At 47.2% G+C, this 23616-nt stretch overlaps 1 protein-coding gene and 1 non-coding gene across 4 annotated transcripts in view; both read right to left on the bottom strand.

Annotated features, from left to right (window-relative positions):
• Positions 1-23616, bottom strand: part of LOC120948985 (cardioacceleratory peptide receptor-like) — a 49559-nt gene that overhangs the window by 3286 nt on the left and 22657 nt on the right. Inside the window, exons 2-8 of one of the 3 annotated variants that reach the window (XM_040365897.2) lie at positions 21471-22157; positions 21220-21345; positions 4367-4502; positions 795-992; positions 625-720; positions 395-559; positions 16-307 (exon numbers count right to left, since the gene is read on the bottom strand). In XM_040365897.2, the coding sequence (XP_040221831.2) occupies positions 16-307; positions 395-559; positions 625-720; positions 795-992; positions 4367-4502; positions 21220-21345; positions 21471-22022 (1565 nt within the window). In that variant the 5' untranslated portion in view covers positions 22023-22157. Of the gene's footprint in view, positions 1-15; positions 560-624; positions 721-794; positions 993-4366; positions 4503-21219; positions 21346-21470; positions 22158-23616 lie in introns of all 3 variants that reach the window. The other 2 variants (XM_040365896.2, XM_049605194.1) reach the window with 2 other exon arrangements.
• Positions 6205-6278, bottom strand: Trnan-guu (transfer RNA asparagine (anticodon GUU)). Its single transcript has one exon. It is a non-coding gene; the product is annotated as a tRNA-Asn (tRNA).

Raw genomic sequence — 23616 nt, forward strand, 5'->3', positions numbered from 1 at the left:
CCACTCCTCACTCACTTGATCATACGGCACACCTGCGTGGAGAAGAGACAGTAGATGAGCGGGTTGGCGGCCGAGTTGAGCGGGGCCAAACTTTGGATGAAGGTGGCGATCGCGACGTTCGTTTGCGTTGCCGGTATCTGCCCAAACACCTGCAGCAGATCGAAGATGATGTACGGTGACCAACAGAGCACGAACACGATCACGATCACGATCGTCATCTTGACCGTCTTCACCTTGGCGCGGGGTATGATGCCGCGCGAGCTGGCCCGCCTCGTCGCCAGATCGGCCATACCGTTGTGCGTGCGGTCTGTAATCGAAAATGTTGTAAAAGTTAGGTTAGTGCTTAATACAGCCTGCAATGCAAAATAGAAAAGTAAGAGCAGAAAAACCTCACCGATTGGACCGAGGATGGTACCCTTTGCCCAGATCGTGCGCACGATGACGGCGTAGCAGGCGGAAATGATCAGCGCCGGTACGACGAACAGCGAACCCGACACCCAGCACATGTAGAGCTGCCATCGCCACGCCTCGACCAGATCGATCCAGCACTGCATTTTGCCTACCGGAAACGGAAACAAAACTTTGTGAGTAATCAAACCCTATGACTGGCCTCTCACAACCCACCCTGTATTAGTCGCTCCTCGTAGAAGTACGTTATCGGCAGGGAGAAAAGTATGCTGAAACTCCACGCCGCGGCCACCAGCTTCCGTGCGCGACTCCCTGGAAGAAAAGAATAAACAAACAAACAGCTGTGGTTGGATTTCAGTGCCATTGCCGGAATACGGAATACTTACAGCAGCCGGAAAAGTTCATCGGATGCGTTATGGCATCGTACCGGTCGATGCTGAGCGCGACCAGCACGTACGTGGACGCGTACGTAACGCAGACCTGGACGAAGCGGATCGCTTTACAGGCGGCATTGCCCGCCCGCCACACCACCGTGATGCGCCAGATGATGTCCGTCAGCACGTTCAGCAGTCCTACGCAGAGATCTGGGGACAGAGAGGGAGGGGGAGGGGTTATAAAAAAGCTCCTTTATTTAATAACAGTTACAATGTGGTACATTTAAATGTTTAAAGAAGATGTAGTTTTGCTCTTCGAATTATATCAAAACTGCGTCTAATGCATGGCCAAATGATGGTTCCAAGGTTTATTACTTCTGAACTGAACCGACGATCACCACAAAACCTCGAAACTCCGACCACACTGGGACACCGAAAATAGACTCATAAAAGTAGTTCATTGCTCGTAAGGAAGTGGCTTTTTTTCCCCCGAAACTATTACCGTTCACCCATCGGCTGCTGTTTCCTGTTTGCGTCGCGGGTAAAGCGCAATTACTTCGTTCGGTACGCGGAAGTTGGTCCGCCCTATAAATTCCCACGCTTGCGTTACTGGTGCCAGCGTGCACAGATCGCGATAAATGCTAGCAATGGGGCCCAAAAGCCGGACAGTGGGGGGGGGATCATACCATAAATCTACTCACAATTTATGAGCACTCATGAACCGGAAGAACATGACCCAGAGAGAACGGGCATTACTTTTACCACCGGAAGCGAGAGAGAGAGATAGGAAAACGGAGCACTAAATGTTTTTCGGGTTTACACCGTTTTTTTACTATGATCGATGACAAAAAGGACCAATGTAATTCCAATGGAGCGGCTGTGCTTGCCGAGGCCTTGAAGTTGGTAAACAAAGTTGAGCTCCAAAGCATCAATGGGACGGAGAAAGCGATCGAAAGTAGATTAAAATTGTAATGAACTGCGTCATTGTCGTGAGAAAGAAAATGAAGAAAAATGGGAGAATTTAGAGAACACTCTTAACTGAATGAAAGATAGAGGAGACCTTTCAAGAAAAGCAAGCAAAGTGATTAAAAGTTCTATTTTTCGATCCGTTTTCGTTGAGCCAGTCAAAGATCAAAAGTGTCCGGCGTAGCCTCTGGGAATTTGTCCATCGTTGTCAAATGTAATTACAGTAATCGATGGCATCATTTTCCGTGACATCGCTTACCCATCATTAGACTGATTAAACATGACCCATAAATGTACGATTGTAAAGAGTATCCTCAAGGACAGCAATGAAGGAGCGTCCGCGGTGACAAAACTCATTACGGCATTAGGGCTTTTAATGAACTCCAATGCACAGCAAAAAGCAATCAATAAACGTGATGCATTCCGAAAGGATTCCACGGCCTCCTTTTCCCTTTTATCTCCTCTCCTTCTTTTAATAGCTCTCTCATATTTCCATTAGCGCAAGATTAGCTGTAATTATGTATTGTTTGCGTACAAAAAATGGAACACCATGCTGCTCGTTAGCTCGTCGAATTAATAAACGAGGCCACTTCACCGCACGGCACAGCAGAAGAGAGCAGCAGAAGAAAGCAATTCCTTTTCGCCCTCGGAAGATGTAAAATCGATCCTAATTCTTATGAACCTGCACCCCCACAGCACCCCCCCACCAAATGGACACTTAAAACACGGGGCACAACACAATTTGTACCGCGCTGTTCGCGATGTTGTCCTTGCCGTTCGTTGTGACACTTTTATCCACATCCTTTGATCATTGGCACCGTTTTCTTGCGCGTTACAAAATCAAACACAACTCCCGTGTGTTTGCTTTTCACTTGCCTCTTCGACCGGGGTGCGGTGCGGGAATGGGGGAAAAATGCCATTTCCGTATATTGTGTGGCGGGTCGGAGAAAGAGCCCGTTTTGCATGGATTCGCAAGCAAACACAGCTCGCGCAGCATAAGGACACATTAAGTGAAGCGAACGCGAACAAACAACAACAGTACGCTCGGTGTTGCTGCTATACAGGGTCTCGCGTAAGAAAAGGTTGCGCTGCGCTTTACGCAGCGAGGATGAGCTCCCGCGTTTGCATGTGAGCAAGGGCGTGCGCGCACTCACACAAAAACACATAATTTATATTCATCATCGTTGTCCTCGTCCTCGTGTTCAGATGGAACGGGATTCTGGGTGTTTACGGGATTGATGATTGTCTCTCGATGCGTTCGTGTGTTTGTGTGTGTTTTTTTTCCCTCAACCAAGCGTTTTATGACGCATTTTTGGGTGAAAAACAGACAAATACACTGATAGAGAGAGAGAAGGGCACAGACGATGGGTGGGTGCAACAACTTCAAACGACGAACGCGGTCCGCAAAGACACATAACGTGAAGGATGATTCAACTTGTAGAATGACAAAAGTTTGACCTGGTTTTCCGCCCCATCCTTCCACCTTGCTAGCTGCTGCCGGAAGCTGCTGCCCTCTATGTGTGTGTTAGTGGGGTGGGGCTGGTGATTTCGTGCTGCATCAAATCACCCACATCAAATCGCATTAAAGAAGCGCGGGTTGGTTGAATTTTGACTGGCATCATATTTTCCTTCCAACTGGGCGCCGGTATGAATCCATCGCTTGAACCTCCTCCTCTCCCCAAACACACACACACACACACACACACACCCGCAGAGGGCGATGGGTCACTGTTTTATGGGACAAACTTTCCAAATTCGAATCTCCGGGTGAGAATCCGAATCGAACACAAAACAGCACTAAAACCGAACCGAAACATCCGTCCGTCCGACCGTCGGTCCGCTCACTGGAAGCGAAGTGAGTGGTTACGAGTCGCTACTTTAGTGCACTTGCCAGAGCACCAGTTTGTTGCCCTCTGGTACGATTTAAAGCTCACTGCCGTGTATGTGGTTGTGCTATCGGGAGTTCCAAAAAAGTCACAAAACGGGAGGAAATTCATGCCCCATGATTAGGAAAGGCGCTGTAAATGGATTATGCTACTGGCGGGACATCAGACAAAGAGCGGAAGCTTATCCGGAAAGCCTTTAAAAAGCTCGGCGAACAAATCTACCAGGAAATCCTGGTGTAATCCCTTTACGAAGTACGAGGTTCGAATGCCGTGCAATAGTGAATGGAATGTTTTTTAGCTTTTGTTGTCCAAAGTTCTTCTCATATTTACCAACTTTCCTTCTTGAAACAAAGATACATAAAAATGCAATAAACGACTCTTGGACTCTCTCAAAAAAAAGAAGTAATAAACGACTTCGAAAACAGCTCTCGAATGGAGAAAACACGATTCCAACACACGAATCATCAGTTTTGAAGTGGATGTGGAAAATTAATCATTTCATTTCACTCCCATCGTGAAATCTCATTTCGAACCAATCGGTAATAAAGTAATCTTTTCGTTTCATTATTTTGCAATATCTCCGTTTCCACTCAAAAATACAATTAATACAGCTTGCCCCAGCCTTTAACTTTGTGTAGTGTTATAACCATCTCTCTTTCCCTCTTTGATGGCAATAATAAAAAAGCACAATAATAATTTCATATATTACACATGGTACATCCACACACTTACCAGCAATTGCGAGCTGCTTAATGAAGAAATTCATTCGCGATTTGCGCGTTCTGTTCAGCATCAGCGTCACCAGGACGGCCGAATTGCCCAGCACGATCACGGTAAACAGCACCCACAGGAACGCGAACTGTTCAGTCTACGGAAAAAGAGATAAAAAGAGAGAGAGAGAGAGAGAGAGAGAGAGAGAGAGAGAGAGAGAGAGAGAGAGAGAAAGGTAAATAGAAAAGTCATTTTCATGTTAAAACCGTTAAACATTTTCCCTTAATTGAGTGTTTATTTTCCCTTCCCTTAATTGAGTGTTTCTTTCATTATTGAAAATCTCTGACGGATGACGGTTGACATGACGATAATTGCCGCCATCGCACCAGTATTGCAATTCATTCACAATTTTGCATTCAATTTAGCGAACTTTCCATCACGTTTTCATCTCAAACACACAAGGCAAACCGTAAGTGCCTGAAGTGTATACGCTGACTAAACACGTGCAGAGCCTGCAGAAAGCTGTACTTCTTAATGTTTGTTTTCTGACGATGTTTGAATTTCATCTTTCCTATGAAAAACGAAATACCATGGAGTGGAGGGCAATGTTGTTTTTAATTTTAATCTTGTTTTTTTTTTGTGTGTGTTGAATTAACTTCTGAATACCACCACAATTCTGTTGCCTGTGTTGTACGGGAGCTAAGCTACGGTGAATATTCATTTACTTTACATTGCATGCGTTTCCCACAGTATTACAGCAGTTTTTAATACGCCAACAAAACACTCTTTAAAGCGGATAGGAATTATCCAATGTTGAATCTTTTTGAATAATCTTTGTTTTTTTTTCTGTCAACAAAACAACCATTTCCAACACCGTCATCACCTCATCTGCTTTCCTTCGATCATCTTCAACATCCGGGATGAGGGTGAAACTTGTTCTTGCCTTTTCGGGCTCATGGCACACTATGCACCGTCCCCAGCTGGCTGCTACGAAACCTACGCCACATCCTTGCTACAGGGCTAAGTTTAATCAGTGTAATTGAAAGTGATGCAATTTAAGTTCCGGCCTGAGGAGGATAACACCGTCGGAAACTCTTATCTCCTCTCCCTTCACCCCTCCCAACTCAGATGAGGCAAAAATGGGGAAAAATGGTACGAAAAGTGGGTTGCTTTAAGAAATTGAATGTAGTTCATGTTGCGTAGGATGGTCTCGCCAGTACCGCCCGCCGCCACCGCTTCTGTCGCGGGATACTTTCGAAGATCCACAGCCGTCCGTCGCCCTTAACCGTTCGGGCTAATTAGTGTGTCTGGTGGTGTGTAAGTTGAGCATGATAATAATAAATTGATTCTCTTCTCTCCACCGTACAGCGTACGCAACGCCACAAGCATTTTTTGTTTCTGTTTTATGCTATTGTGTCTGTTAAACTATTTAGGAGCCGAACCATTGAGTTTGGGTTCTGGCAAAAGCACAAGGACGTAAGCGGAATTGGGGCACTGGTAAATTAATTGCAAGAATAAGTACACCCTTCAGCGTGGTTTTACTGTAGAAGGGCTTGCGTTGTTTGGTGTAAAACAATGACTTGTTCTCGTAGCTAACTCGTAGTTTTGCATTAAATAAATTGCATATACCATTATTTAATTAATCTTTATATTGTGATTTTACATGAATAAACATTTTCCATGATACAATGAAAAAAGAAGGTTTAAACCAACCGTTTGTACTTTTTGTGTTTGTATCATAGTTGGTAAATGTTTGTATTCCACAGTTGTATTCAGCTGTTACTTATCATTTCTAAGAATTCAAATTTTAGTTGTATTTTTTTGTGAACACAAACTCAACACATAAAAAGCAATTACGCCGCCCCCGGGTGGACTCGAACCACCAACCTTTCGGTTAACAGCCGAACGCGCTAACCGATTGCGCCACGAAGGCGATGATGCTGCATCATTCGCTAACGCGTTTTGTTGCGAGCTACCAAACGCAAACGTACCATGCTCTGCGGGTCGAACGGTGACTTCGTAAAACCACGATAGCGATTCCACGCTACGGTATTTGCGTCATCATCACACAGTAATGAGCAATAAATAAATATCATAGGCGAAAGCAAGCCGGTTTTTGGTGACGTTCATCACAAGCACTGAGCTTAATCAGACACATGTAATTGTTTTTGTTACATACTTTAAGTGTTGTTGTGTATTGTACGGTAGAGTTATCAATAGTATATCATTTTACTTTGACTATGAATTAGACAGGTTCGAGTCTTGTTTGTTCAAGATGTCTGACGATGCACTTTCATATACGTCGTTAACGTTTGTCCGTGTCAGATTTATTGTCCGATTGGTGCCTCCTGTCAGCGCATATACAGCGCATATCGGGGAATACCTGTACAAATATGACGTCATGGCGCACGCCCTATGACGTCGCGCGGGGTGATGAAACAATGTAGATGTCAAATTAATGCGCTCGCTGCCAGAAACCCTAATTTGGTGTGTTAATTGTTCTGTTGCCAACCTGTATCCATCAGCACCACGAAACACAATGCAAGCTGCAACAATAGCCATGTACAGTTTATCATCTGCCCAAAAAGCTTGGCCCAGTGGGGTACATTGCACCCATGATTGATGCATACAATTTGCCATCCCTATTCACATAATTGCTTCTGACTGAACAATTATAAACGACTGTGCGTTGCCCGGGGCATGTCAAAGTCAGCAGCAAAAAACACGTTGGTGCAATTATTAAAATGTCAAAAAAATGATGAAACGTGTACAGTAAGCCGTAATAGGAGCCGTGCATAAAACTCGTTTGCAAAACCCAATTTTCCGACACGTGGGGCCGTGTCCGTGTTGTGTTCCACAAAGGACCTATTTTTAAACCGAGCAAATAAAACATCTAAATGCACAGCTCAATACGGGGCTTTCCGTCTATTTACGACAGCACTGTATTGTGCTACTTGAATGTGGATTATTAAATCTGTACTGCGCTCACAGCCCCCCTTATTTCCTTAAGCTTCTTTCCGATTCCATTCAACGCATTCATCGCGACCCGACGACGACGACGAATCGAACCGAAATTCCAAACACATTTCTAATACTCCAGCCCGCTGTACGGATGCTGTCTGTGCACATTCTTTCACCACAGTTGACGAACCGTGCATAATCGGGGCGTAAGGTATTTTCGTTGCCACGTTGCGTTGCGCTTTACATCATGAATATTGTTGATGCGTGATTGCCGACCGTCCGACCTGAACTCGACCGTCTCGCCGTCCGTCCGTCCGTCCGTCCAAGCTTTGTCAACTTCCTCAAGCAGCAGTACAACATACCTAAATGGTATTCCAGGCTTACTGGCGGGTGTCCCCTGGGGATAGCAGTGAGTAACTTCCAGTACCGAAGCAACTATTCGCCGCTATACCAAGAAACTGTTCGCTTTTCCCTCCCTTGCCGCTCGCCATCCGACGGCGGCAACCGTCTTTGACTTGGTATAACGGTGCACACAAAATTCCCCAGGAATTAGAGGCATTACATTTCCTGCAAGCGAGCGATACAAGGCGAAAGAGCCAATTCCGAAGGCGACAGCCAACCCAAGCGTTGCAGAAATTATTCACAATTAATAAAATTGCAATAGCCCACGGCCCAGCCGTGTACGGGCGGAGTAATTAGATGGTTAACATTTCAAGTCAGCTCTCTGCCCCACCAACAGCGCGCGTTCTCTTTCTCTCTTAGGGCCATCGTTAGGCTACGTGTGGCTGTAAGTTTGTGTAATAGCTACCTCTTTTTTGCAAAACCTCCGGAATTATAAGCCCCATACGATACAAACACCAGAAGTCGATGGATATATTTCAACTTCCAAACGCGCTCTTTCCGCACCCGCTGATGGACATCTTTGGACGTGTCCGGGCTGGCAGAGATAACTGGACTCGTCCGTGGTCCTCCACCCTGGTTGTGCTCTATATACGTCTTAATTTTAAGAAGCACCCCACACTACTTCCTTTTTCGCACAAGGTCCCACAAGGGTGCTCTGCCCAAAGCAACGCACTCTTCCAGTGGGGGGGAATGGGCAACCCGCGCTGGGACCTACAGCCAATCCGCAAAAGGGTACGCAGCGCAACGAAGCCACACCACGATGGGCCAGCAAGCACCGCAAACGCACCACACTGTGAGGGTTTATTTATCGTCCCAACAACTGGGCCGACAACTGGGCGATGTGATATCTCTGGCGATCGCTTGTGTACCGAACTTGGTGGTTTGGTAAAACTTGATCCTACCACCTAGCCACCGGCTTCTGCTGGGGCAGGCTTCGTTTACCTTTTGTTGCGATCCTTGACACTATCCCCTGTGCTGTGTCTTTTGTTTTGAACCATCACTGGACTGGAGCGACAGCACAGAACTGGATCCCCGCAGAACAGGGGGGAGGGTATTTACCGAGTAGCGCTACACCCAAGACGCCAAGCGATATCTACGATCTAGCGCGTTGTGGACCTACTACGGAGCACGCAGCGCGCTCGTAGACAATTCTGTCGCGGTACATCATTACGACGGCCGCGTACTGTACCGATTCTCCAAAAAAGGCACTACGAATGCTGATTGAGATATAATTTGTATGCTCGTATGCCGTTGCCATCCGTACGGCTACCGAGGCTGCGATCGTTGCGTACGTCCGACCCCCGGAAGCTGCAGTAAATCAGAGCAGGACACAGTCACATAAAAACGTAGACAACAAATGTTTGTGCTCGTGTACGGGATCTCCTCCCGTAAGATCGACGACGTTAGTCGCGCGCGAGCATAGCAAAACAACGTGATTTATTGTGGCTGATCGTTCGGTACGATTTCGTACCGATCGTGTACAACAGCAGAGGGTTCGTCGGGAATGGATTCGCTGAACAAAACTATCAAAGTGTTTGCATCTATTGGGAGGTCCTAATCGGTCCTCGTAGGTCCTACCGTTTTGGAAGCGTGTGTTGCAATTTACGACCCCCCGGCGGTGGGAACGGAAGCAGGACCATCGTCTTGAATGGCAAATTAGAAATGTATGCTTGTTGTTTGGCTGGATTTGTGGGCAAACCACAACCACAGGCCTAAAAACAGGTTTAGTGACCATTTGGAGTTTGAAGGAAATTTGTCAAACATAAAAAGTTTGAGCGACGCTTTCGATAAGATCTTTCGCTTTGATAGGTATGAAATTAATTAACAGCTCCATGGTGGGAGAAATGGCACCTGTCGTCGTGTGATCGACAGTATGAAGAAGGAAATTATCAACAAGGCTAATCAATACAGCCGTACGCGACACCATTCCACCCAGCAACTCCCGATCGCTTCTTTCCGTTTCGGGCTTTCTACGTTCGCTCAGCCAAACCCAACCACTTCCCAACCATCGCTAGCCGCAGAAACAATCGTGTTCAATCCCTTAATGAACTTGCAACATAAACCCGGTTGAAACAATGTCGGTCTTAATTAAAACTTCCTCCGATGGAGTTATCAATTCCTCGTGCCAGGCAACAACTGCAACCCAATGCCCAAGGTTGACGACGGTGCACACGAAACAGGACGTGCAGCTATTCAGTGAGCGCGGGTAAGCAGCACTTAAACCTTCATAATTCCGCTGCCAATCGTAATCGTCTCATGAAATCGCATCGGAATCCATATCGCCAGCTGATTCAACCTGCTCCATTCACAGCCCCAGGGGGGGGGGGCGAGAAGCTGGAACTGATTGTTGAGCGATTGCAATTAGCAGCCGCTCGGTTTTGCCAGCTCTCGTAGTTGACACGCGACCGCGAAGCACACATTTAATCGCAACCGGTAGCGTGCGCAATTAGGCTCGTCAGGCCAGCTCCAGTTGCCTGACAACCAGCTCGGTACCGATTGTCGACAAAATGGTCACATCACGCAAGAAGACATTATTATCTTGCAATCTTCACAAGCAATCTTTACTGATTGTTTTCCTTTGAATCACTGCTTCATACACCATTATCAGAAACAAATTGATTACCTGTACACTTTTGGTGTTAGGAAATAAACTTTGAAAATGGTGACTTCTTTGTGTATAATATAGCAACCACGTGCCACGTGGAAAGCGTCACCAAAGAAAGGCTTTTCAGTGCCTTACAGCACCCAAAATGCTGGCCATACCAAATAGCCGGCGTTAAAACGTGATATTGATCTAACCGGAAACCGTTCAACTTTGCCACAAACCACCAAAGCCACGAATTGGGAGGGATGAACAATGTCGAGAAACTCTTCCTTTCTTCCCTGTTCAACGCAGCAGGTTTGTGTGTGTTGGTAAAGGGAGTGTGGATCTACTGTTTTCAGTGCCTTTTTTTGTTAGACCTTTCGCCCGAAGGTAATTGATACTGGTGGGAAAAGTTGTTCATCAAGCCCACTCATACAGTGTAGTGAGCGGGTGGAAAGTGTTGCTTGCTTGGTTGCACGTGTATTAGAGAAAACTATTTCCCCAGACAAAGGTGCACACAGAGCAGCACCAAAGGACCAACTTATGCCATTGAGGTGCAGCTGAAGCAGTCTATTAGTTACCCTTCATAATAGGGTGCAAACTATGCTGATAAAGGGTAGTGACATTCCTTTCTCAAGAGTGTTGCTTAAATGTGTGTAGCAAAGTTTAACGTGTGTGGATTGTGTTACAACTTTACAGCTGATTCGCTCAAAGTCGACTTTTCATTCGCTTCCTGCTATAGCTAGTTAATTTTCACTCTGTGCCATGGTTTTGATGCTGGACATTGTTATTCGATTCAATGGTTCAAGTACGGTTAATAAACGACTCTTGAAATAAGCTCATAATCGGCTGTGCCCAAGAGTGCCACTTTTAATGAACCTCACTGCACAACCACACACACAAAAATGCACTAATCTGGACTAACGAGCTCTCGAGAAGCGCTTACCGCGCTATGGCATATCAATGGTAGGTACAGTCCGGGTTGCCTAAAGCCGTTCACTGCAGAATGTGGCGGATAATTAGCATACATCCCGTTGCTCATTGCGTATCGCAACGTAACCCGAGGTCATTGCCAAACGAGCTGTGTAATACACTGCATCCGATGATGAGTCACGTGGCGAAAGGATTAAATTTGCAAATGGGACTTGTGCAAAACGTTCCAGCTTCCAAAATTTGATAACCAAATGCGACAACATTTTCATGGTAACACTTCCACCCGAATGGGTATCAAGTGCATTCGCAGTTGAAGTTGAACAGCGTTCATTTTAGCTAGACCCTTCTCCTGTTTATCTGTAATCTTTTAACATCACATCACCTGATTCTACGAAACATTTAATCTCAGTTCTAGCAAACACACCCATTTAAATAGAGGACGTAAATGTTTCTCGGCTTATGCCTCGTTATAGCTAAAAACGATCCAACTTGCTAGCCTAGACCGCATCCACTGTACTGCATATGTATCCGTTGCACCATTTCGCACTGCTGCGCCACTTAGCGGTTTGCACCACGCAGCAGCTCATTTATTAAACATTAGCACACGTTCGGGACACCATTCCGGGAGTTTGATCCCCATTAGCAGGGAGCAGAGAGCGCGCTCGTTGCTATCAACAAGGAACGGCATTCTGTCGCATCACCTTGCGTCTGTGGGCAAGCATGTTGCAAGTGTCGCACCTGACGAACGTATGCAGTTTTGCAATATTCATGAACCGACAAGACGACAACCGCCAGTGGAACTCATCTGCTCCCCCTATTCCGGCGGTGTGGGAATGCTTGTCCTCGTGGCGTCACCCATTGATGCAGTGGTTGATACACTCTAAACTGTGCGTGTGTGTGTGTGTGTGTGTGTTGCCCTGCGGAATACATAATCGTATTCTGCGGCCAGGATCCAGGTGGATAACGATGACTCCCGTTGCATTTGGCCGATTGAATGTGACGGACCTGTTGCTTCTCGATGCGGGCACGGTGGCTCGAGCGTACCAAGGTGTAAACGGCTTTGATGTAACCTTGGCACATTCTCACGTCGGCTACGAGTGGGCCCCTGGCAGCATTAATGCAGTGCAGGCATCCAGGCCTGCTCTAATTATGTCAATAATTAGCTCTTTCCCACAGCATTTTTCACACCCTTTTACAGGGCGAAGCTTTTCCGGATGCGGGAAACGTACCGAGCTTTGCCGGGGAATTTCGCAGCAATGGCGTCGAATAGTTGCTAGTTTTTTTTGTGAGATGATGTTCCCAAACAAATGCTATTCCAAGAATACTTCCAAGATCTCACATGTGTTGTCTTTTAATTAGTATTTAAATGGACAATTTATACTAATAATATACCACTCCGGATCTAAACCATTCCTTAAATACATTTGAACCTAAACAAACCGATTGTGCTAAATTGCCCAACCCAGTTCATTGTCGCATTGTCGAGCAACGTGATCAATTTGAACGCATAACTCCGGTGCACTCGCTGGGCATCGGGTTGTGTCCGCTCGTTCACTGCCTCATCCTCAGCGTAGATGCCTCACACTCCACGAAGAATAATAATTAACACGTATCAATGTTTCCAAGCGCAACCCACAAGTGGACGCGCGCAAAGCCAATCGACAACCGGGAGGAATGCATTGAAATGGCACAAAAAGTAACGATGACGCTGGAAGCCGGTTTGCAATTACCGGCTTCAAAACTTAGCACTGCCCTTTACCACAAACCGCAAGACCACTGTGAAGGGACTCGATTGCGAGTGCACCACATATGCCGAACGCAATCGGGAGTCTTTGCTTGCCGCACACGCAATCATCTTCCCTCCACAGAAAACGAAATCAATCCCGATTGCGGCAGCGGTCATCGGAGGCGTCGAAGAACCTGATGCCTCCGTTTCTTGTCGGATCTTGAAACCCATTGAGTGTGTGTGTTTGTTTTAGCTTTGTTTGTATAGTCTGTACTGCCACTGCTGTGGTTGGAATTTAATGCACCCAACCACAGCGTCCGTCAGCGTGCGCTGTATCCAGCTGTGAGGCGTACAGATAAATCGAATGCAATTGCCTGCATTTAGAAGATCCAATCCAATCGTGAAAGTGCCGGACGAGATAGCAAAACAACAACAGATAAAAAAAAAGTCCCCATCTCCATCGTCCAGTCGGGTGCAATTGCAGGCGCTCAATCGGCCGGGCGGATCTTTTTTTTTGCGTCCTCATGTACCCATTCTTTTTGTCCCACTCGGCAAGTGACCGGCTTAACTGCATCACGGCTACGGGTCGAAAATAATGAAGTGTTCAACAGATTAGTTAATTAGCTCGGGTTGGCCAGCAAAGCGGCAACGGTGGCAAGACGGTGGCACTGAATTCTTCACGATAATGATCACAAATCAATAAACTTCAAAGACCGAGACCTTTCAACGAGCGACCGGTGGCTTGAGGCGAAGATGCCATTCCCCGATACCACTTCATCTGCTTCCCCATGGCATAGGGGCTGTGTTGCGATATTTGTTTGTTTGTTTGTTTTTGCTGCTTTTTCACGCAGGAAGATGGGAATCCTCTCCTGCACGGTTGGCTTCGTGCGGCCAGCGCCCTTAATTGCGACGGGATAATTGAACAAGTTTTTGCTGCTCTGACGAATGCCACCCGGGCCCTCAGCGATGGGGAATTGCACATCGCGATCGCGAAGATGCGCATTTTTGTGCAGGTTGAGGAAATAGCAGGAGAAGACGGAAACGGTGGTGCCTGCGATCAATCAACAAAGAGCGAACATAACTATTTCCCGCATGCCGGCCAGGGACAGAGGGCCAGCTAAACGATCCGGAGTGGTTTGTAAGGTTTGATGACGGTTTGACGGTCACGGTAAGAATGCGCTCGAAGCTAAAAGTGGAAAAGTTTGACGTCAAGAAGTGTTCTCGTACGATAAGATATCTGGAAAATCGTTCAAATACTCTAAATCAAGATCTGACGTATTCAAGCAACCATAATACATCGAAGATGCAGGGGCGAGACAGCGATTATGCTTAAAACATGCCATGTTCTTCTTCGCAAATACATCACACTCTTATTTGCATACCATCAGGCGTAAATCCGTTCCAGATATCACGCCACTATCATCATCTCAATAACAGCAAACTCAACATATTTGCACACAATGTTCTTGACATGTGCTATGCTTTGCACTCAAAAGCCATGAGAAAAGGAAGCTTTCTGTAAGTCTTGTAAGGAAGTCGGATGTGTGTGTATGTGTGTGTGTGTGTGTGTGTGTGCTAAACAAACTACACGTCCCGCACAGGAAACATAACAGCCGTGTCCGACATGGCTCAATGGAGCATCGTAAATCGACAGCACAACACTGCTGCTTGTCGCATTTTTTTTTGTTGCTGTCCCAACAAATTATCGCCCTACCATCACACATATATAATCATTCGGTGCGGCATCCAAACAGCTTCTTAATCGTACACTTTCCCCCAAGCAGGAGGACGAGAGCAGCTCGTAAAATCCGGTTCTCAAAGTGTCAGAAGCAATGATGACTTCTCGAAAGGGTGACTGCAGCCGTACGCCACGGCGATGTTGTTGATGGTGGTGAGCCGTAGCTCAGATCAAGATAAATGTAGAAATAATCGCCAACAAGCATGAAATCGATCGAGCTGTATCCTCCCAGCCCCGGTGGGGAGGGAGTGGAACACCCCTTCGAGCATCGCGTCACATACGATTAGTGTACCGTGCGGATGGGTTATGCTAATTCCCTGCTGCATTGCAGCATCTGCTCCCGTTCTGCCACGATTACCACTGACGCTGGCAGGACATAACGCTAGAGAGAGAGAGAGAGAGAGAGAGAGAGAGAGAGAGAGAAAGAGAGAGAGAGAGGGAAAGAGAGAAAGAAAACAACACTTTTATGGAAGATTTGGTTTGGGAGCATCTTGTGGTTTTTTCGGAGCGAGCAGCAGTGAGGCAAACCTTCAGCATCAATAAAATCACTGGCACGAAGATTTGAAAAGCTGCAAAAAGGGAATGGAAAGCATTCGAAGTAGCATAAGAATCTAGCCGTGGATGGCACTACGCAGCCAATGCCGATTTCGCGCACTGGAGCGGTTGAAACAAAACGAGTTTCTTGCCCGGCGGGCATCGTTCAATTGCCCCGCGCCCGGCGATCGTGCGTGTAGTTGTCGTACTCGATCTGCATATGTAGCACGTGTCAGAAGCAATGTAATCGGTCTCTTTAGGTTAATTGAATGGCCGATGATGGGGTGGTACGAAACACAACGGTCGACATAAGCGTCGTTGGACACGTCGTGGGTGGTTTTGAGGTGGAACGTCAGCAAAGATGCTTAGTCCTCTGGAACTGCTACGTTTGGGAAAGTGTACCGTCGTCTATTTCTGGATGCTTTATCAGCTCGACGGCTATTCATGGAGCTGTAGTTTTTTTTATCTCGTTGATTGGGTAACCATTTAGAGCGGAATATGATTCATCAGGATGATGATTACACGATGATGATGAGGAGTAAACCACCCAAACTTTTAATTATAAAATGGCTTCCTTCTATAATGTTTTTAATTAAAATCGTTGAATTGAAGATGTTTCAGTTTTCGATAAACGTTCACAGTGCGATTATGTACCGACTGTCTCAATTCCAATCAGTTTGTTTTATTTTACTGAGCATCTGAGCTCTTTTTGCAACACTCCAGTTAATCTTAACCGAAGGTAATACAGCTACCATCCCATTTAAGCTTCATTAACGAAACGAACCGCACAAGTGCTCCTTTACCTTCGCCAACCAGAAACCGGTACTCCGTGTTGGATTATGTTGTTACAGTACTTCACTACGTCCATAATCCACTGAGAACGCCTTGTCTCGCCCCGCAGGAACAGGACCAAAGCGAAGGCCGAAGCAATGTTTAATTATTTTCTTATCACCTCACGCATCACGCTTCGTGCGCCGTACGGATGATTGAGCAAAATATTTCATCCAGCAGAGCCGCACATAAACTATTCCCGTTAATAGGCGTTTCCATAAGCTGCTCAGTAGAATCATTTCCCCCCAGAATCTTACAGCACGTACAGGATCTTTCCGGAACGAGTCATGCACAACCGTTTACCTGTACAGTTATCCTCTAGTACCACTGGGGTAGGACGTTCAAACTCTATTAACCGTATTATCTAGCAAAACCGATACGGCCCCAAAAGCACTCTCGAGCGGTTTGCGTGTAATCCCGGTCGTATAATCCCTGTGCGAGCCCTGCCGACAAACACGGATCGCATCATCATGCTTCATCGCTGTGGCCGATAAGCCGGCGAAGGTCTTAAGTAGACGCACTAATCCTCATCAATGATGACAAATTGAAAAACACGGAGATAAGGTAAGTTCATTCACTTGGGCCTGCAATTATTTATTTATGCCTCGCCTTATCGGTTTGTTGTGCTGCAGAGAAGCGATCTACTTCGACGTAATTAAATTGAGTTATCTCACGCTTATCGTTGGTCGTTTTTCATACTCTTTCTTCATTATTAGATCTCACAATCGTAAAGGTTCTTGCACACATTTTCATCTCCTTTGGGTGCTGTGCTGTGCCGGCACGAATGTGCGATTCTATTGCATTCCGATAAAGGTGCAAGGAGTTGCGTAATGTAACACACAAACACACATACGAACTCACACGCTCATCCGTAAAGGTGTCCCAAAATGCATGCAAATTGCTTCATTTGTGCCTTGTCGCACAGAAGTGTCTGCACGCAGCATGCAAGGAGAGCCTCTTTCGTACCCCGTTCCGCATGAAATGCCGACCGAAGTTATGCTGCCGGCACACACCTACCTACCCATCGGCCTCGTCAAAACGGTGAGGTAAGATGGCTTGGCTTAACCTGCTTCCGCCATAGCGGAACCAACGTTCCTGCGTGAGGTCGGCGGCATGTGCAAAGGGCAGGTGAACGAGTGTGCTACGCCGGCTTGACAATTTAATACCGACCGATTCTCGATGAATTTCAATGAGGCCTCGGGTTCCGATCGGATAGAATGTGTGGGCCGAATTTAGAACCGAGTCCGACACCGGAAACCGCTTACCGGATGGTACCGTCGCTTTTATGAAGTCTTAAAAGCCGGTCGCCAAAAATTGGTTGCGATGGGCTGGGAGTGGCGTGCGGTGTGAGGAGGTTTAAGATATCCGGCCCACTGCCCTGGGACACCGAGGCAGTCGATAATGTGAAGAAGAAAATGGTGAGTGGATATACAAAAAAAATACGAAGCAAAATAAGATTCATACCGGCCGGGTGGCGGGAAAGTATGAACGAGGCCAATAACCTTTTTATGAGTTTCGGCGAAGGAAAGTATTCAATCGAGCGTTTCGGCTTCGGTTGCAATGTTTGTGTAGAAACTCTTTCTTTTCAGTAAAGTGGCTAATAATTTTTGCATGAAAATCAACTCAGCTGTATTGAATGCATGAGGAAAATGCATGATGAATTCAATTTTGTATTTTCTGTTTGCAACTCTGTCATGCATATTTATGTATCTTTTTCATATCTATCGTACGTAATATGCTCCTTACTTCATTTCTACAGCATTAGGCACACGGGACTTCCTTTTTGCCAGTTGTTTACATTGCTTATATATAGTATTTTCCTTCTTATACATTCGATTACACCATTTTCGCTCCCATCAAGGTTGATCCACATGCATAAGAATGTTTTTCATCTTCGGTCTCCCTCACCAGCTACAAATGACTGCGACAAAAAGGCAGTCAAAGGATCCAAACAATTATCTCACCGTTGAAGGGTGCTCAACGGACGGACGGTTGTATCCCGTAGTACACCTCAATCAAAACCCTTTCTTTGAAAGCAATAGAGAGAGAAAGTGTCTTTATAGATCGTACCATAGTGTGAAAAATTGCCCCTACGTGATTTCGTCCCCTGAAAAGGCACGCCAGCGCTAACGGAAGTTATGTAAAACGGGCGTCCCAGAGTTAATTGTTTTCTGCATCCGGGACCGAACGGGACCAAAACGCGCTTTGAGCTCTCACCGACAGACACGGTCGCTAGATTGCTATTCGTTTCTCTTCTCGATCCCCCCTCCAAATGACACCTTCGCTACCAAAACCCTTCCCTTCTTTTAAATCTCAGTCAATAGTGACGGATTGGAGGGGTCGAGGAAGAAAAAAGGGCAAACATGGTTCCGAATCGGTTAAGCTCAAATGGGTGCCGCATTTGATGCAGCTCAGTGCCAAAGCTGGGTGTACGAGCTACTGTGTATTGGTGTCTCTTCAAAGAACCCTCGCGATAGGACTCCAGGAATTGGACACGCTTTCGTCAACGGCACCCTCCCTCCCCCACTCCCTTTATCGACGGTCATATGACAGCGGGGTTGGCATTCCCTGGCGTTTTCCAGTATCACCAGCACTCTGCTCTTCATATCCGACCATTTGACAGTCCAGCATAGTTGAAAAGCAATTTTAATTGCTTCTAGCTGTTGCTTTCGGTGTTGCGCGATAGCTTCCACTTCCAGCAGCGGGAGTTCCGAGAAAACTGGGTTAAGTGACGTGTTTGCGTGTGTTGGTACGCTTTTACGACCACACACAGCACCCCCATTGGTGATTCGGTGGCCTGGTTTTTCGGGGGACACACACTAAACGCTAAACCATTCCCCGACAAAACCAGCAGTGCACTGTGTCCAGCGATACAGCTGTCAAAGTATTACTACCCCCTTTACGCACACAAACACACACACACTCACTTCCGGACAGTGCCGGACAGAAAGTTATGTGCGTGGTCGTAAATTTTCACCAACGACGAGGGGTTTTTTTTTGGGACTGCACGACCGGAACCGGATCGTCACACGCTCGCGTTCGATAACTAATCGCTTCGCCAGGCGCGAAGTGCCTGTTTTTCCGGAAGGTTGTTGCCATCGTTGGGGGTGTTATTTTTCCGGGTCGTCCACAGGGGTTTGAAAGCAGAAATGGATTCCGTTCCGTTGGCGCCAACCGTTTTGTCATCCAGCCAACAGCCACCGTCATTGTTTCGTTCGCGCTATTAAACGCGATTATCGATAAGCAAATCCATTTTCCGGCACTTGAGCTTTTATTAGGTTTCTTACTCACAAAAAAATAAACCCCGCATTGTGAAGCTTTACGGAGTAGTCATAAAACGAAGGAACCTCGCCTCATTGAAGCTAGCCAGAAGTGGATTTCGGGCTGAAGTAAAGCATCAAACGCGCGTATAAGTAAACGATAAAACACGCTTTAGTCCTGTTTAAACATTGTATGATCTAGTACGACGTTCGTATAACGCTGCCACGGTTGAGCTTGACTACAGTTTGACAGTTTCTTTAGAACCCTTTACGTTTATGGCTCTTAGTTCAATTCTTAAGCAACACTTGAAGCGTGTGTCGAGCCTTACTTCCTTGTATTAGAATTGCTTAGCTATGAGTTATAATCGAAAAACGCCCTTCAGATCTGGACTGGGAATTCATTTTGCTATCGTCTTCATATTGGATCTATTTTCTCAAAATTTGGCCATGAAAATTTGGCCATAATTCAGAAAACAAAACTTTTGGAATCACATTCGTACCTAATAGAAAATTCTTTGCGGACAGTCCATTTACTCTTTACATTTTTTCCGTTTACAAACATTTGCGCCAGCCAATTGCAACAGGCGATTCAGCTTGCTGACCTATTCTTTCGTTATAATTTACAACCCAACCTCATCAAATAACTCTCGGCAAGATTACATCGCACGCCATTTAAAATCTTTACCAGCTTCTCGGAGAAGGACACGTTCCACCCTTCTTCCCGTGTTTTTCATGCCAAGGTTACTTATTCTTCACCTTTCGTCCCTCATCCCCTCGGCTGCATCCGGATGGGGAATGGTCTACAATCGGTTGCGCCGCACAACATTCCACACCACTAAGCAGCGTGTGCGTGCGCTTCTGGCAACGGCATTCTAACGCAACGGAATCGCTCCGCATCGCAACTCACGAATGGCGTTGGCATGGCGTCCTGGCGCGTTCCTTACCCTTCCCCGATCGCCCCCGTGCTTGAATCGAACACAATCTCTATAAATTATTCCGTCTAGACAAAATCAATTCAGTGCAGCAACGCGTTGCTACGTTCGGCGCGTTGCCACGTACACATCCCCGTCCCAGCACGAGCAGGGCAGGTCAATGATAAAACCGATAATGCCAAAAATGTTTTCTCTGCTTGCCGCCAACACTGCGAAAACGAGAAGCAAAATTAGAACCCGGCAAGTGGTTCAAGCTGTGTGTGTGTGTGTATTGTGTATGTGTGTCACCCCCATCAGAGTGCGACCAAAATGTCCATCATACCGAATCTACAACAATTTGTTGTTGTGCGGTTGCGACGATCACAATAAACTGACGGTTGTTTCGGTGGTTTTGCAGCGAATCTTGGGGCAGTGAGATTTTTCATCCCCAACTCTTACAAGTCTCTGTGTGTTTGTCTGTGTGTGCTTCATCTCTTCTTTGATCTTTACGACACACGCAATGCAATGGCCATTTACCGGAGCAGCTGCTCGTGCCTTAACCGTGAAGGATCAATCCTCCCCCTGCTGCTGCTGCCGTTGCGGGGGTATTTACCGAGCGAAAGTTTCGACCACGATAAGAAGCGTTGATGACTTCATAAAAGCTGCTGCACGGGGCGGGAAAGAGGAAGCACCAATCTGATGGTAATGCAGAGGCTCCGTTTTTCCGCTCGATTCGGCCAAAAAAAAACCCCCGTCAACCGTGCTCACTAATGCACGCCCATATACTTTTATTACACCCAATGTCCCACTCTGGACCATCGCACGCATGCATGGGGGATGTAGCCGCGGACGGAATAAGGATTTGTTTTGTACGGACCCGCGCCCGTCATCGCTCCCCCCAAAAACAAACATTACCCGCACTGTAGTGATTCGATCACAGGGGATGGGGGGGGGGGAGGGCGTAAAAGCAACGCGAAGCGCACGCAAAACTTACCTCATAAAAGTAAAAGGAATTTATTTCCTCGCCGCGCGTTCCGTTGTCATCGGCCGCGGCACCGTTCACCGCGGCAATGATGGACGCACCGGAGCCGGCACTGGTGGCGGGAGGCGCTAAAAGAACCTGTAAAAATTTACGACTTCGTTTTACAGTGAGGTTTGAGGGAAGCCCGCGACGTCATTGTGTTCTTCTGATTCGGTTCAAGGCTACAAAAAAACACACGGGAAAGCAAGAACAGCTGATCTTACCTGTGATAATGCCGGCGTAATGTTCATGCCAATGACATCGTTGACGGCAACGAATGAGCCAACCGAGCCAAGTCCACCCGCTACACTACTGCCGTGCGCTGCATCCGCCGACTCTCCGATGGCCGCTGAGCTGTGGATCAGCGGGAAGGCTGCAATCTGCGTACTGCTGCCCGTGCTGCCCGTGTACGTGTCCGTCTGGTCGCGGAAACGCATGTTCAACCCACCGCCACCGGCAAGCTTGGCCGACTGCTGGAACGGTCGGAACGTGTCGTTGCGGATGGCCCACCGGGGCGGCAGTCGACAACCGGCCGGGCTGAAGGTCAGCTCTATCGTACGCTCTAGGTCGCTGCTGCCCGTGTCGCTCGAGTCGATGTCGCGCGGAAGCGCAAACAGTGGCAGGGGAGCGCAATCGTACCCGGCGTGGCCGGCGTGTTCCGTGCCGAGGGGCGGGTTCGCTGATACAAGCTGCACGCTGCCGTACGGATCCTGTGCTTCCGCATGGTACTGGACGGCAATATGACGCAGGTAGGCCCAGGTAAGAATTGGCAGCATGGTTCAGCGCGCACGTCCGTACTGCCGGGTATCATCTCCGAAGGAACGAATGCCACAGCGGTTGCGTTTTGCGTGTTGTGTCTATTGTACGGAACGAAGCAGGAACGAATCGGCAAGGACGGAAGCGGTAGCAGTCTGGAAAGTGGAAGTTGTACATAGCATTAAAAGAAGCTGTTTGTTGGAAACAGAAGACGGGGAAGTGCTCCAGATTCTACGGTGTGACAACTGAATCATCCATATTAATGCAAGAATAAATATCCAAAAACACTATTGGCAGCACTCCAGCAAAAGTTGTTTGTGCTGCTCCGCGTAATTGAGTTACACCGCGTCAGCAATATCCCTCCTCTCGCCACTTCCACTTCGGGAGGGGGTTGATATCCGGGGAAATTTATTGCTACCCAGTATTAAGTAAAAGTTTGCCCCAAGAATAATTACTTTTTCCGAACCCAAAAGCGTGCTACACTGTTTGCCAACAACCGCCCAAAAACAAACCCTCCAACCTTCTGTTAAGGTGGATCAGCACGCTCAATCTCACTGAAATTCATTCCACATTCCGTAGTGGTAGTACTTTCGTACATTCGACTCCGTTGCCCTTTTTGCGAATTGCGATGCGCCCTGACATAATTCGCTGACCTGAAGAATGCTGAGCCCCCGACGCTCTGCTTCCCTTGACGCGCGTTATTTATGCGATTTGGCTGCGAATACTGTTTTTGCTCTGCTGAGTGCCCTCCCCCCACGTTCCGTTTCATTTCCTTCGTGGACGAATTCATGAGGCTAGGCTGTAGTCGAGCAATTGGATTCGAGCGATCCCAAAAATGCTGTCGTCTCCACTGCGTAGTACTAATAGTACACATGGCTTGTACGCGCTCTTGGGCCAATCCCACCCTCTTGGAAAACATTCACCCAAAAAATGATGTGAATAACACACATTGCCGCGCCGGTTTTAATACCATCCGTCATGCCGCACTCAGTGTGTGTGTGTTTGCTCAGAATCCAACCAATTGGCGAACTACTTCGCTGCACCGATTCGCCATTCCCATCCATGAAGCCATAAACCTTCGAACGCTTTGATCGCACCCATCGCTGGTAGGAAGCGTCCACCGGTTTGGCCTGCACGCATAACAACTTGCACGGTGCCACCCAAATCGACTTGGCCGCGAATCGTCACCGATGTAAAAAGCGGCCCCGCAAGGCGGATCCGACATGGGTTCCAATCGATTCATCATTTCGTTCCCTTGCGAACGGTCAGCAAACGGTGGCCGTTGGCGAGCAAAGACACATATCCGCGGCGAAATGTGAGCACGAAACCAAAGGGGAGTAATAACCGACGTGTACCCTTTGGCCAATAGGGTTACAACATCAGCACACCAGTGTTCCGGGCAGCGAAACACATACCGTAAGTAATTTCACCAGTGCCGCCGAAGCAAAAGGGTACGGAGCGGCTGGCTGGTACGGACGGATTATTGAGTTAACCTGCTACCTTGACTGATGAGTATTGCTTTCGCCGCGGAGCTAAATCTGGTCCGGAGACATTGGATTACTTTTTGAAGTGGCGGAGCATATGTTACGGTGCAGCATCGTGGGGCTGCCGACG

Source organism: Anopheles coluzzii, chromosome 2 (assembly GCF_943734685.1).
Source record: "Anopheles coluzzii chromosome 2, AcolN3, whole genome shotgun sequence".
NCBI lineage: Eukaryota > Metazoa > Arthropoda > Insecta > Diptera > Culicidae > Anopheles > Anopheles coluzzii.